We start from the raw sequence: 15,290 nt of genomic DNA on the forward strand, positions 1-15,290 counted from the left end.
TTAAATAATTTGAACAAATAATTTTTTATATTAAAGTTATCTTTTAACAAATAATTTTGATATAAATGTTAATTTTTTTTTTCTATTTCACTTCTGTAGATTTAGAAATATTTTTCAATTTAAAACTTTTTTTAATATATATACATACATAGAGAGAGAGAGAGAGAGAGAGAGAGAGAGAGAGAGAGAGAGAGAGAGAGAGGTGTGACAAAAGCAAAGCTTGAGATTGAAGCCTGTGGGTAATGGGCAAATGCATTTTAAGGTACCGAGAGAGAAATCATGGTGCTAGTTGCTGAAATGAGATGCCCAAGGAAAAGTAGAATTACACAACAGGAGCACCCACTTCGTGCCATTTGCCTTTGTTTTTTCATTCAAGTATTAATTTGTACTTGCCACATGGGTTTTTCACTATCCCATAGATTCACACCATGCAGCTACATGCATTGTCATTGACAAGTACCCCATTATCTTAATTATAGCTAATACCAACTAAAAAAGTAATCTACTTTGGCATTAATTAGTTATATATATATATATAGAGCAATCTACAATTTTGATATTAGCACATAGTTTATATAGTATCAACATGAGATAGAATTAAAAGGTTTATTTATATCTTGAAAACGACACATGGCACCCTAGGAACCGTCCAATTTGGAATTTGTACTTAAGAGAGATTAAGCTTTTGAGCCAACCTCTTCTTATCAAGAATGAAAAAAAAATTAATGATTATTTTGATGCATATGAATGGTTTTTGTCATTCTTATGACTTAATTATGGGTATGAAAAATAAAGCAAAAATTCATTTTTATTTAAAAATAAAGAACTTAAAAAACTCTATTTGTTTAAATAATTTTTATTAGGGTTAATTATGTTCACTTCTTGTAAAGTTTTGACTAAATGCATTTAATTTTTATTTATTTGAAATTTTATCAAATACTTCTCCTATTATTTTCATTTTTTATTTTCATTCACCATTTTTTACTCAAAATGAGAAAGATATTTAATGAAATTTTAAACCAAAGGGATTAAGTGTATTTAACCAAATCCTAAGAGAAGATGAGTGAAATTAATCCTTTAATTACATTTGATTTTTATCTCTACATCTTTGTAATAAATCAAACATAATAATTTGAATTTTTTTATACTTTATGTGTTCTTGTAGAGTTTTAATGAGTCTTATGATGAGACATAACAAAAAGGTAAATAGGTGGTTGTTATTGTGGATTTGATACAACTAAAACATTGAAGATGACTCTTTTTATAAAAAGATATTCAAATATAGAAGTAAAATTAAATTCGTATTCTTATTTTCTATTTCCAGAGTTTAAAATGTGGTCTAAGAGAAATGCCTTGGCATCTAGTTTGACAAAGATGGAGAAAACTTGAAGGAACCAAGGTAAGAAAAGGTCATTCCGTTGAACTAAAGCCTTCTATCCTTGTTGTAGAATTTGTTAGCTACAAGGAACAACAAACTAGAATGTGTCCTTCTTGGATGCTTAATTTACTTATAAAGACCAAAAAACTCGTCACCATAAAAAATGGGCTATAGGACCAAAACTATGGGGACCCATCTTCAAAGTGAAAGACACTAATTGAGGAGGAGGATAGAAGGCTCTCTAATACAATCATAGAATTATAAATTGGTCATGAAAAGGATGTCTATAGTCTCAGAAGAATTGTTTTTCACTATTAAACTTTGACATTGATTATTGAATGTATAGCCATGGTAATAATGGTTCATAGTCTTAGTAGTGATGCACTTCCTCTCTAATATAATCTATGATAATCAAATGAAATAGTTTATTTCATGCAATGACATATTGTATATCTATACATCATCAAATGAGATGTATAGATATTATAGTAATTATTTAAAAATATGTGGAACATAATATCACAACAAAATATATGGACTTTTACTTTAGAGTATAGATATTAGTTTATATATAATTTTATATTTAAAAATATATATATAAAGATTTTAAAATGGGAAATAGGAATAACGATAGATAACTTAATTCCTGTAATAGAGATTCTCATTCCTAACCCACCTAATCTAAGACGAGAAGTAGGGAAAAAAAATCTACAAAAGAGGATGGGAGGGGGATGGGAGGCGTTCTCTGATCTTGTTCAGTTATATATCTAATTGTATGAGAGAAATATGAGAGAAAGAAAAGGTGGAACAACATGACTAGTTGACTATTAAATTTGATCAATTGATATAGAAACAAAACTTTTTCCAAATTTCAAATGCTTGTGGCCAAATAGGACCATAACTTTGTTGATATAGAGACTTCATGTGAAGGGATTATGGCTCCTTTTCCTTTTTTCCCTTCTTTGGCAATATGGATGAAAACCACTTGTTTAAACCACCCTTAGGAGCTTAATTTATTAGGATCACTCAAAATTATAAAAATACAAGAAAATCAATGTGCTTTTCGAATTGTAGATTGTCCATCCACTATATTAGTAACCATAGTATTTCCCATGATATATATTATCTTTTGCCTCCAAGTTTCTATTGGACTAGGTGCTTTTGATTACTGTTTTATAAATGAGATAGTTTATTTCATGTAATGACATATTCTATATTATCTATACATCATCAAATTAGATGTATAGATATTATAGTAATTATTTAAAAATATGTGGAACATAATATCACAACAAAATATATCAATGTTTACTTTAGAGTATAAATATTAGTTTATATATAATTTTATATTTAAAAAATAAAAAACATATACATAAATTCTAAGGTGGGAAATAGGGATAAGGATAGACAATTGATTCCTCTAAGAGGGATTCTCATCCCTAACCCACCTAGGGGGCTCTTTGATCCTGCTCGACTTATATATCTAATTGTATGGGAGAAAGAAAATGTGGAATAAAATGATTGGTTGACTATTAACTTTGATCAATTGATATAGAGACAAAAAGTTTTCCAACTTTCAAATGCTTGTGGCCAAATAGGACAATAATTTTGCTAAAAGAGAGACTTCATGTGAAGGGATTATGGCTTATTTTCCTTTTTGGTCCCTTATTTGGAAATATGGATGAAAGCCACTTGTTTAAATCACCTTTAGGAGCTTAATTTATTAGGATCACCCAAAATTATAATAATACAAGAAAATCAATGTGCTTTTCCAATTGTAGATTGTCCATCCACCGTATTTGTAACCATATAGTATTTCCTATGATATATATTATCTTTGGCCTCCAAGTTTCCATTGGACTAGGTGCTTTTGAGTACTGTTTTATAAATGAGATAGTTTATTTCATGCAATGACATATTCTATATTATCTATACATCATCAAATGAGATGTGTAGATATTATAGTAATTATTTAAAAATGTGTGGAACATAATATCACAACTTCTAATCCCACTTGACTTATATGTCTAATTATATGAGAGAGATATGGGAGAAAGAAAAAGTGGAACAAAATGATTTGATTGACTATTAAATTTGATCAATTGATACATATAGGGAGAACTTCTTTCAACTTTCCAATGTTTGTGGCCAAGTTGGACCATAGCTTTGCCGATAGAGAGACTTCATGGTTGACCCCTTTTCTTTTTTATCCCTTCTTTACCAATATGGATGAAAACCACTTGTTTAAACCGCCCTTAGGAGCTTAATTTACCAGAATCACCCAAAATTATAATAATACAAGAAAATTAATGTGCTTTTCCAATTATAGATTGTCAATCCATTATTTTTGTAACCATAGTATTTCAAATGATATTATATTTGGCCTCCAAGTTCCCATTGGACTAGGTGCTTTTGATTACTGTTTTATAAATGAAATAGTTTATTTCATGCAATGATATTCTATAATATCTATACACCATCAAATGAGATGTATAGATATTATAGCAATTATTTAAAAATATGTGGAACATAATATCACAACAAAATATATCAACTTTTACTTGAGAGTATAGATATTAGTTTATATATAATTTTATATTTAAAAAATATAAAACATATACATAAATTCTAAGATGGGAAATAGGGATAAAGATAGATAGTTGACTCCTATAATAGAGATTCTCATTCCTAACCCACCTAATCTAAGATAAGAAATAGGGAAAAAATCTACAAGAGAGGATGGAGAGGGGATATCCTCTTTGATCCCACTTGGCTTATATATCTAATTGTATGGGAGAAAGAAAAAGTGGAACAAAATGATGTGGTTGATTAATAAATTTGATCAATTGATATAGAGAGAAAACTTTTTCCAACTTTCCAATGTTTGTGGCCAAATTGGACCATAGCTTTGCTGAGAGAGAGAGTTCACATGAAGGGATTATGACCTATTTTCCTTTTTGTCCTTGCTTTGGCAATATAGATGAAAACCACTTGTTTAAACCACCCTTAGAGCTTAATTATTTTTTAGGATCACCAAAATTATAATAATACAAGAAAAGCATTGTAGATTGCCCATCCACTATATTGGTAACCATAATATTTTCCATGATATTTATTATCTTTGTCCTCCAAGTTTCCACTGGACTAGGTGCTTTTGATTAATTTTTTTTTATATAAAAAAAATGTTTTATTTTAAAGAATAAAAAAATAGAAAACACTTTTGGTAATCAGAAAATAAATAAGAATTTTTTACTTTTAAAAATAGAAAATAAAGTGTTTTCAAATAACATCTTTTAATTATTTTCACTTGTTTTCATAAGGTTGTTAGAAAAAATAATTATACAAATATAAAAAATGATTAAAAATAAAGCATCATATGTTTAAAATATATTTTAAAATATAGAAAATAAATTTAAAATAAGTTAAAATATTTCAGTTTCAAATAGATATTTGTTTTTAAAAACATGACAAATTTTCAAAATTATTTTCTTAAAATAATTACCAAACATGACCTAAGTATTGCCTCATCCTCTCCCTCTTGAATTTAATTTGAATAGAAATACTTTTTATCTGAGTTTACTTGATATAAAAGCAACCATAGTATGTATTTTGTGATAACTTATGGTAAGAACCCTATTTTATCTTTAATTAATAGAGCCTATATCAATTTAAATTTTGTTTTCTTCTTCATCTATTAAAAAAGCTATCTTAAACTAATGGTAAGCTACGATGTCATTATTATATTTTAGTATTGGTAATTGAGGATTTATTTGGTATAATTATAACTTTTATGCTATGTTTGGTTCCCGAAAAACTTGAAGGAAACTACAAGGGAAAGAAAATATAGTGAAAAAGCAAAGAAAAATAAAAAATTGATTAAAAATTAATAAATTATTTTTATTTACTATTTCAAACTCATTTAACTCATTTTAATTCATCGATATAAAAATTAAATAATTTAAAAATATATAAGCTTCTAATTAGTTTTAATTTATATTTGATTTTCTTTGGTATTTTTCATAAAACATCCAAACATTAAAAAATCATTTTCCTTAATAATTTTTTTTCTTTCTTTAATATTTTCCTGGAACCAAACATAACCTTAGTAAAATTGTTATTTATTTATTTATTTATTTATTTTGGATGATTAACAAATATCAATTTAAGTTCTAAGTTATATTTATAAAAGCATTTTGACAAAAGTGTTTTGTTATGTATAAGATTAATTGGTTACTAGTGAGGTCAAGTTAATTGTCTTTATGCTATTTAAGTCTCACCAAATTTCAAGTAAATAATTTAGGTCATACTTCCTAAGCAACACCAAATTTTCTTGCGCATTCTTTCCATGCCTATATCAAATCCCAAACACATACAATCTCAAGCTTATTAATTTATTGAGCCATACATACCATTAGGCTTGCTAGGTCAATACCCAATTCCAAATATACACAATCTCAAGTTCACCTCCTAGGTATATACTAAATCTCAAGCACTCATAATATTAGGCTTAATTTTGAGCCAATACCTAATACCAGGCAACATCAAATCATAAGCACACAAAATCTTTGGCTTATTTATTAAACAATCTCAAACTTACTTCCTATGTCAATACCAAATCCCAAGCACACACAATTTCCAAAACCAAATACTGAACCAACCCATCAACCTAAGACATGTTTATCGAGACAAACATTAAATCCCAAACACACGCAATCTTGGTCTTACTTGTTTGAGTCAATACCAAATTTTGAACTAACATAGCTTTAAGCATATTTAATAAAATCAACATCAAATCTCCAACATGCTAAATCTTAAGCCTTACTTTTTAAGTCATCATTTTTCTTAATGAGTGAGATTGTTGCTAACCTAACAAGTCTCGGATCCTACTTCTTGACTCATCATTTTCCTCTAGAGTAGCATTATGGTCAACCTAACAAACAAATCCATTTCTTAACATGAGGCTCCTAAGATTCGAACCCCTGACCCAATTATGATATATATCATTTGTTATGCCTAAGACATTGGTCATCTCATTCGAAAAATAATTTATTATGAGTGATGCTAAACTTATCTTCCTTAAAAGGTTCAAGTTATACAAAATTGAGCACAAGCTAACACATTTTTGAGGCTAATATTAAATCTTGAGTCAACACAATCTTAAGATACTTTTGGAATCAATGACAAATCATAATGCCCATAATCTTAGGCTTACTTTTTTTGAATTAGTTATACCAAATTTTGAGTCAATACAATCTTATACATATTTTATATGCCGAACATCAAATTCCAAGCACATCAAATCAAATCTTACTTCTTAAATGATCATTTCTCAACTTAAAATATTTTACTCCAAACTTTATTAAATATATAAATAACCTTTATATCTCAAAATTGTTTTACTTTGAAGTGTGATTCAATTATCAAAAACTCTATATAGTTGGACTAGAAGCTGCCAACAGTACTTCATGCAGCTGATTGGCGAATATATATATATATATATATTTTCATACTTGTGCAGTTTTTTTTTTTTTTTTTTTAATATTTGTAAGAAATAGTATTTAAATAATTTGAACAAATAATTTTTTATATTAAAGTTATCTTTTGAACAAATAATTTTGATATAAATGTTAAATTTCTTTTTTTCTATTTTACTTCTCACAAATTGTTGTAGATCTATAGAGAGAGAGAGAGAGAGGTGACAAAAGCAAAGCTTGAGATTGAAGCTTTTGGATAATGGGCAAGTGCATTTTAAGGTATAGATAGAGCATTAATCATGGTGCTAGTTGCTGAAATGAGATGCCAAAAGGAAAAGTAGAATTACACAAGAAGAGCACCCACTTTGTGCCATTTGCCTTTGTTTTTAACTTGCCACATGGGTTTTTCACTATACCAAAGATTCACACATCCATGCAACTACATGTATTGCCATTGACAAGTACCCCATTATCTTAATTATCGCTAATACCAACTAAAAAAAGTAATCTACTTTGGCATTAATTAGTTTTATATATATAGCATCTACAATTTTGATATTAGCAAATAGTTTATATAGTTCCAACATGAGATAGAATTAAAAGGCTTATTTATATCTCGAAAACAACACATGGCGCCCTAGGAGCCGTCCAATTTGGAATTTGTGCTTGAGAGAGATTAAGTTTTTAAGTACTATAAATGCAATGGAGTTGATGGACAAAAGAAATGGTAATGGAGCTCTATATGATCAAGTATAAGTGGAGAGTAGATATGGAGCTCTAAATAATCAAGTATAAGTGGAGAGTAGATATGGAGCTCTAAAAAGAGGAGAAAGTAAAATTGAAAAATGATAGTGTTCCTTGTGAAAATCTTGAACCATGTATCTCTAAACTATGCCTGCCTATGTGGCACATTTTTTTTTTCTCCCTATTGTGATATATACCTAATTTGGTTTTAGGTCTCTACCTAAACCCCAACCATAGATGGGTCCTCATAATTAATTAGTTTAAAAAGGAAAAGTTCATATTTTAAAATTCAACGTGGATGTTAAATTAACCTCTAATTCAAGAGATAAAAGGTTAAGATTAGATTGTGAGAGATTCTAGGTTAGATATTCGACTTCCATTAAAAACAAAGAAGGTTCGAAATCCGGGTCAAGAATCTCAATATAAAATTGTAAGACACCTTAATTACAAGAAGTTGATACAAATCTTACATGCATGAAAAGATTTCTCAAGATCATTCCCTCTTCTATTTTTGGAAGTTTATCTCTATCTCATCTATCTCTTAATGCCTTTGTCTTTTGCTACACAAGCATATATGAAATTAAAGTAAGTACACGTACACTTTTTCTTGAAGAAGCAATCACCATGCATGTTGAGATGCTAACTTGAGTACTAGTCAGAGTTGTAGAAGCAACTACATTTTCTCTTTTGAGATAAGTCCTAACCACTGCTAGAGACGAAGTATCTAGATACTCATATTGATTTAGACACATATGGGATTTGATAGATCAAATAGTAGGATGAATAAAAGCAACTTTTCCATCTCCACCATAGGTTTTCTCTAGAGGACGCAAAGTTCTTTCAAAAAGGGGGCTGCATCACCCATTTGGGGTTTGAACTCTGATGCCTTGTTTTTTGGGTTAAATAACAACCCACTTTTTGGCTTCAAATCTTCTTCCAATTCCCAATTATATATGATTCTATAGCACTAATTCGATGCCACACTGAATTAAATTTGATTCATACAAAGAAAATGAGACTAAGCATGAATAAATGAGACCATTGTTAAGAAAATTGATGTGGCCTGCATTATCCAAAAGATTACTCTTGCTTTGATGCTAGCTTTGTTGTGGCATTGAAAAGTGATATTGAAAGTGGCTTTTGGTAGTCTACAATAAATGGGTGATCAAGGTATAAGCTTTCTATAAAAGAAATTTGAACTTATTCCAAACATGATAGAAGTCAGTTAGCAGTCCTCTACCTGTACAATTAGAAAAGGGAAAGAAAGATACTAAGGCCAACAAGTAGCTCAACCATTGAATTGTGTCCTCACAACAAAACAGCATAAATACATTTCACATCCCATCAAAGAGAGACAATTACCATAAGAATAGAGAATATTATATGACTAGTGGATCTTGAGTTTTGATCACAAGGCAAAAGCATAGAAGGAACTGTGGTCTGCATTTAAGCTAACTAGCATACAATAATGTAGAAAAGCGGAACTTATTCGACGTACCCAAAACGCATATGTTGCGTGTTAAATTTACCAAACATCGATATTTCTTCAAATTCCCACAAAATTGGCTTAGAAAAAGTGGGGACAAAAAAAAAAAAAAAACCTCTGAGACTGATGGCAGATGCTAAGAGAAGCTATGCAACTTCCACAATAATAGCTGTGTTTGATCTGATGCCATTCCTCCATTAATATTAGTCATGCCCCACAGCCAGATATGAATATTCCAATTAGCTATCATTGGTGAGGAACCAACTTCACTGACGTCCCAACAAGAAGAATAAACAATGCCGACTGATAATCAGAAGCCATATTTGCTAAGGTGGGTGGAATAATCGCTGGACCTCATTCCATATTCTATAAGATTGCTTACCATAGCATTGAGCCCCCTTGGCTTAAAGGCAAACTTCCCTTTCATCACCCATCAAAAGTTATCTCATCCAAGGCATAGAATCATATACACCCACCAAGTTTTCCATCCCTACAATATGATAAAGATATTCAAAAATATTGCTTCGTCTCTGCATGGATATACATATAAATACCCTAGTTCTTAAGCTTGATCACCATGTTACTTTCTTTCTTTAGTGTCTCAAAAACCCTAAAGCCTTTCTTTGGTTGAGAAGTTAGCTAAAAAATCAAAATAAGGCAAGATGATAGGATGGGAGGATGTATACAAGGTGGTGGTTGCCATGTTACCACTCTATGTTGCACTGGTCCTAGGGTATGGCTCTGTGAAGTGGTGGCGAATTTTTACGCCTGATCAGTGTGACGCGATCAACCGCCTTGTTTGCTACTTCACTCTCCCCCTTTTCACCTTTGAGTTCACTGCCCATGTTGATCCCTTCAAGATGAACTACCTCTTCATTGGTGCGGATGCCGTCTCCAAGTTGATAATTGTATTGGTGCTTGCCCTTTGGGCCAAGTGCAGCAGCAAGGGCAGCTATTGCTGGTCTATAACAAGCTTCTCTTTGGCCACCTTGACCAACTCCCTGGTTGTGGGGGTGCCTTTGATAAAAGCCATGTATGGGCCGCTAGGAGTTGATCTTGTCGTCCAATCATCAGTCGTGCAGGCCATCATCTGGCTCACACTTCTGCTATTTGTTCTGGAGTTTCGAAGGACAGGTACCGGCATTTCTTCAAATACTACTATGGGAGACTCTGGTGTGATAGAGGTTGAGCCTGGAAAAGATTTAGAAACTAATGAGATGGTGGTGAGCACTAGACTATCTTTCTGGTCATTGATGAGGAAAGTATGGCTGAAACTTGCACAAAACCCTAACTCCTACGCTTGTATTATCGGTATCGTCTGGGCTTTCATAGCGAACAGGTAGGCTAGAATATTTTCAATTGAAATCATAGTGTATAGTGTGGTGATTTAGGCCATGCAGTGTTACTAATACTAGGGATTAATTTCATTGTAGGTGGCATTTTGAAATGCCAAGCATCATGGAGGGATCGATATTGATCATGTCAAGAGCTGGAACAGGCACTGCCATGTTTAGTATGGGTGAGATTGATAGCGTTTCCATTAATTTTTTTGTTCTCTTGTTATCAATCATGTTATTATTATCAATCAAAATATTATGATATACATACATTATGGACCCAAATCCTAATCATTTATGACTTCTTCGAGCCTGTTGATGATCTAAAGCTTCACATGGGTACTAAAAAGGTCAAATAGGCCAAATTCAGGATGATCTTTAGCTAAGAATGTTGTATATTAATTGTTTGGTTTTAAGAAAATAATGGAGTGGCTTTGGAATGTATGTAGGGCTCTTCATGGCTATGCAAGAGAAGATTATAGCTTGTGGCACAACCCTAACGGTGTTCGGGATGGTCTTGCGGTTTATTGCTGGACCAGCAGCAATGGCTATCGGCGCTATTGCTGTTGGTCTGCATGGTGACGTTTTGCGCATTGCTATCATACAAGTAAATCTTTACAAACTATATGGATCGGTTTTCACCATTTGATAAATCAAATATTAAACTAATTTAGTCAAATATACTAAACATGTAACATAAGTTTGTAAATTTTTTTTTTTTTTTTTTTTGCATAACCTAACAAAATAAAAAAATAAAAATTCGGACTATTAAATTCAAAGTGACCCACTTGGAATTAATTCTATTTCATGTAGGACTAGGTTTATAGTTTAATATTAAATTCAAGTGACCCACTTGGAATTAATTCTATTTCATGAAGTACTAGGTTTATAGTTTAATTATGTGATTGTGAAAGCATTAAATTTGATGACTTGTGAAAGGGGAACTTTTGAGTCTAGTCTGAGTCATAGTGTTGTTATAATGATAATTAATTCAATGAGCTTCACTCAAAAGACGAATGGTTCAACTTGTAATTTAAGCAATAAATCTAGTAATTTTGGCCAAGAGTGGAGTCCACAAAGGCCAACTTTTTTAGTAGCATTTCACTTCACGAGTGCTAATTAAAGCTTTGAATGACGTCCAACTTTTTTAAATGTTTTTCTTTATACACTAAATGTGATATACCTTGTCTTTCGCTGATCTATATGTATGATCCTTAAAGGGTTTTCATTTTTTATTTTATTTTTATTTAATATTTATTGCACAACCATGTGCTTTTCTTCTTTTAAAACGCTATTTAAAAAAAAATTGTTTAAATAAAAAAACCCATCCTTTAAGCAAATATTTATTAATTTTGATAAATATTAGATACATAAATAAGTTTGTTGATATGATGTTTTGTTTTGCAGGCCGCGGTACCACAATCGATCACATCATTTATCTATGCTAAAGAATATGGATTGCATGCAGATGTGCTTAGCACAGCGTAAGTGATTACAACTTTATTTTGGATAGCACGTCTTTAATAATACAAGAAATATAAGTAGAAGTATGGATGACAATGAAGTGGGCTTTTTCGAGTACCCATCACACCCTGTGCCCTAATGGGATGAGTCTCAATTTTAACTAGACGGGTTTGAGAATTTTTTTAAAACCTAGAGCGGGTTCGGGTATTGCCTTGTCCCATCCTACCCCACCCCAATTATATATAAAATTAATTTTTAAAATTAAATTAATTTTCATTTAAATTTTACTATTTTTAATATATATATAATAATAAAATATTTTTTAATAAAATAAGTTATAAAAATATAATAGTCTAATTATTTATAAAATATATTTATTTTAATATAATTAAAAATACAAAATAAAATAAAAAAGTTAAATGAGACGAGGTGGGATAGGGCGAGTATGAGAATTTCTTATACGCACCCTGTCCTACCTTGTCCAGTTTAATTTTTTAAATGGAATGGATATGTGAATTATTTTGAATTAATAGGACAAGGTTGGGATGCGGGACACAACACACGGATGTATTAGAAATGATCTCTTGGAATGAATGTAAAGCTAAACAAATTATACAAATATATATAATATTTTTTTAAAAAATTAATAAAATAAAAGTCTATGACCCCTCTTACATCTTTCAACGTGGGTGAGTGTAAGTCCAATGGTCAAACGCTCAACCATGAGAGCTCTACTCAAAGACTCTTCAAAGTTGTGTTCGATCTTTAAATGCGTAAGCTCAGGTTATTCAAAATGAGGATAAATCACGATATTAGCACCATATGAGTACAAGTCTATGGTTTAAATTTTTATTCAAATAATTGTCCATGCTTAAGAGTTCTATTCACTCTTAGAAATTGCCTTTGATCTTCAATTGCCATGCAATCGAGAAGCTCCTCCAAAAGACGCTTAAACTCAAAATGAAATGCAAGTTAAATGAGATCAATGCATAAATGTTTTTGAAAATTTTGATTCTTATTGATGACCCCTTTTCCGTTGCAGGGTGATTTTTGGCATGATCGTCTCCCTTCCGTTGTTGGTCGGTTACTATGCGGTTTTAGAGTTTTTGAATTGATTTTCCCTATATATGGATAACTTTTCGATGTGGGAAGTGAGTTAGGGAGAGATCAATGAACATTTTAATTTTTTGTGCTTGAAGCTATTGCAGACTAAATCAGTCCACTGCTATTGCAATCTTATTTCTGATCTTTTTGTGGACTTTGGAATCCAATAATACTTCTATGAATTCTAACAAAAAAAAAAAAAAAAGCTTAATTAATTTGAGACAAAATTATCTTAATTAAAATCAAGGAATTACAATGTTTTTAATCCACAAAGATGGATAGTATCATATGATTATTAGTATATATATTTTACAAATTCATACAAAGAAGCTAGATGGATAATTCTATTTTAATTTGTAGAAGTGCTTAATTTTAGTCATTAATTTTGTTTTATTTTTTTAATATTATCCCCAAGTTTTTTTTTTTTTTTTTGAATAATACTAACAAGAAAAAAAAAAAGGTTTTTGGAGCCTTCCCTTCTTAATGAATGGACTTGTTCAAATTTATACTAAAGTTAAATAAAAGGCCCGCTATAAGTTTTCCACAAGGCGACGGTGTTGTTAAGATGTTGTGAAAGGCCATTTGTTTAATATACTTTTTTAATGGTTTAAATTTTCTATGAACACCCAATGAATTACAAACTTAGCATGTTTATATGAATTTTCTTGGATTTTGCAAAAAATTTGAGGAAAAATGTAAAAAGAATAAAATAAAGAGAAAAAATAGAATTAAAGTCAATAAATTATTTTATATAATTTTTTAAATCTGTTTCACTTATTTTTCTCTATTATATAAATATTAATTCATTTAAAATTATATAAATGTTAAACTAATTTTAATTATATTTGATTTTTTTTTATGATGAAATCAAATATGAGAAAATCATTTTTCTTAATATTTTTTTCTTGATACTTTTCGAGAATCAAATATTAGAAAAATATTTTCTAATGTTTATAAATTGTAATCAAACTAAAATTCTATTTTAATAATGTTATATAAATTAAAAAGAAAAAACAGTGGCCAATTTGTGGTGAGGGCGGCCAACTTTACCTGTAATATCTACATAAATGAGACGTAAAGAGAGAATAAATAAAGTTGGAAGTCTTGTACTCATGTCACAATAAATGAAGTTAAAGTTGATGAATTCAAGCCACGAGGCTTCTAAAATTTAGCCTTCTTCATGTCCAATAAATGAAGTTGTAAGTTTTTTTTTTCTCTCTTCCTTATAGACATAATAATAATAATAATATATTTGGTTTTGAAAAATGCAATGCAAAGAAAATAGAATGAAAGAATATATATATATATATATATAAATTGGTAATTTTTTTAAATGTTATTTCAAATTCATTTCAATTTTTTTTTCTCTTGTATGTAAATATTAAATAATTTTAAAGTCTATAAATTTTTAATTAATTTTAATTATAATTTTTTTTTTCATATTTTTCTACTGAAATCAAACATAAGATCATTTTTCACAACAGTTTTTTTTATTTATTTGTTAATATTTTCCAAGAAACAAATATAGCTAAATAAATAATATGATGGAAAAAAATAATAAATAAATAAATGAATATTACCTCTAAAGGGAATTTTTATTATATTAGTTGATTATTTAGCCATTGTTCCATGGGTAGTTTAATTCCATCAAATTTAAAGTAACTTATGATGTCCCGCATCGGATAGGGGAGAAAGTTTCTGACGCTATATATGTGGAGACTCCTCTTAACCAAATAGACGTGTTTTAAAATCGTGAGAACCCCCTTGAGCCCAAAGTAGACAATATCTACATGGTTAGGTGCGAGTCGTTACAAATGGTATCAGAGTCGATCCCTAACCCCGGTGTGGAGGTTTGTTTGGCCTTGTAAGGGGTGTTTTTTAAAACCTTTGAGGGCCCCCTTGGACCCAAAGGGTGCAGGTCGTTACATAACCACTTAGTCACAAGTGAAAGAAATAAAATATAATTAAAATTAGTTAACAACTTATATATTTTTAAATTATTTAATTTTTATATATAAAAATAATTTATTAACTTTAATTTTTTTCTTTATATTTTTTTCCCTCATATTTTCTCTAAACCAAATATGACACAAAAATTTTCTTATTCAATGCATACCAAATTAAACAAGTACTAATGATCTTTAGCATAGTTATTAATACAAATAAAATAAAAACTCTATTTTGCAATGCAAATTGAATTTAGAGTCGATAAACCATTTGAGATGTGGAAAGACCAAAGCCCATTGTACCAAGCTTATGATGCTTGGCATAAGCCACAATAGCCTTTTTGAGATGAAAGACAT

General features: G+C 29.9%; 1 protein-coding gene across 1 annotated transcript; it reads left to right on the forward strand.

Annotated features, from left to right (window-relative positions):
• The first annotated feature begins 9,550 nt into the window (after window positions 1-9,550).
• Window positions 9,551-13,081, forward strand: LOC100244520 (auxin efflux carrier component 5). The gene is made up of 5 exons (XM_002279155.4): window positions 9,551-10,421; window positions 10,516-10,601; window positions 10,869-11,026; window positions 11,827-11,903; window positions 12,926-13,081. The coding sequence occupies exons 1-5, from the start codon at window positions 9,745-9,747 to the stop codon at window positions 12,996-12,998; spliced, it is 1,071 nt and encodes a 356-aa protein (XP_002279191.1). The 5' UTR covers window positions 9,551-9,744; the 3' UTR covers window positions 12,999-13,081.
• The last annotated feature ends 2,209 nt before the right edge of the window (window positions 13,082-15,290 follow it).

The sequence above is a fragment of the Vitis vinifera genome, chromosome 4 (genome assembly GCF_030704535.1).
Source record: "Vitis vinifera cultivar Pinot Noir 40024 chromosome 4, ASM3070453v1".
Classification (NCBI taxonomy): Eukaryota; Viridiplantae; Streptophyta; class Magnoliopsida; order Vitales; family Vitaceae; genus Vitis; species Vitis vinifera.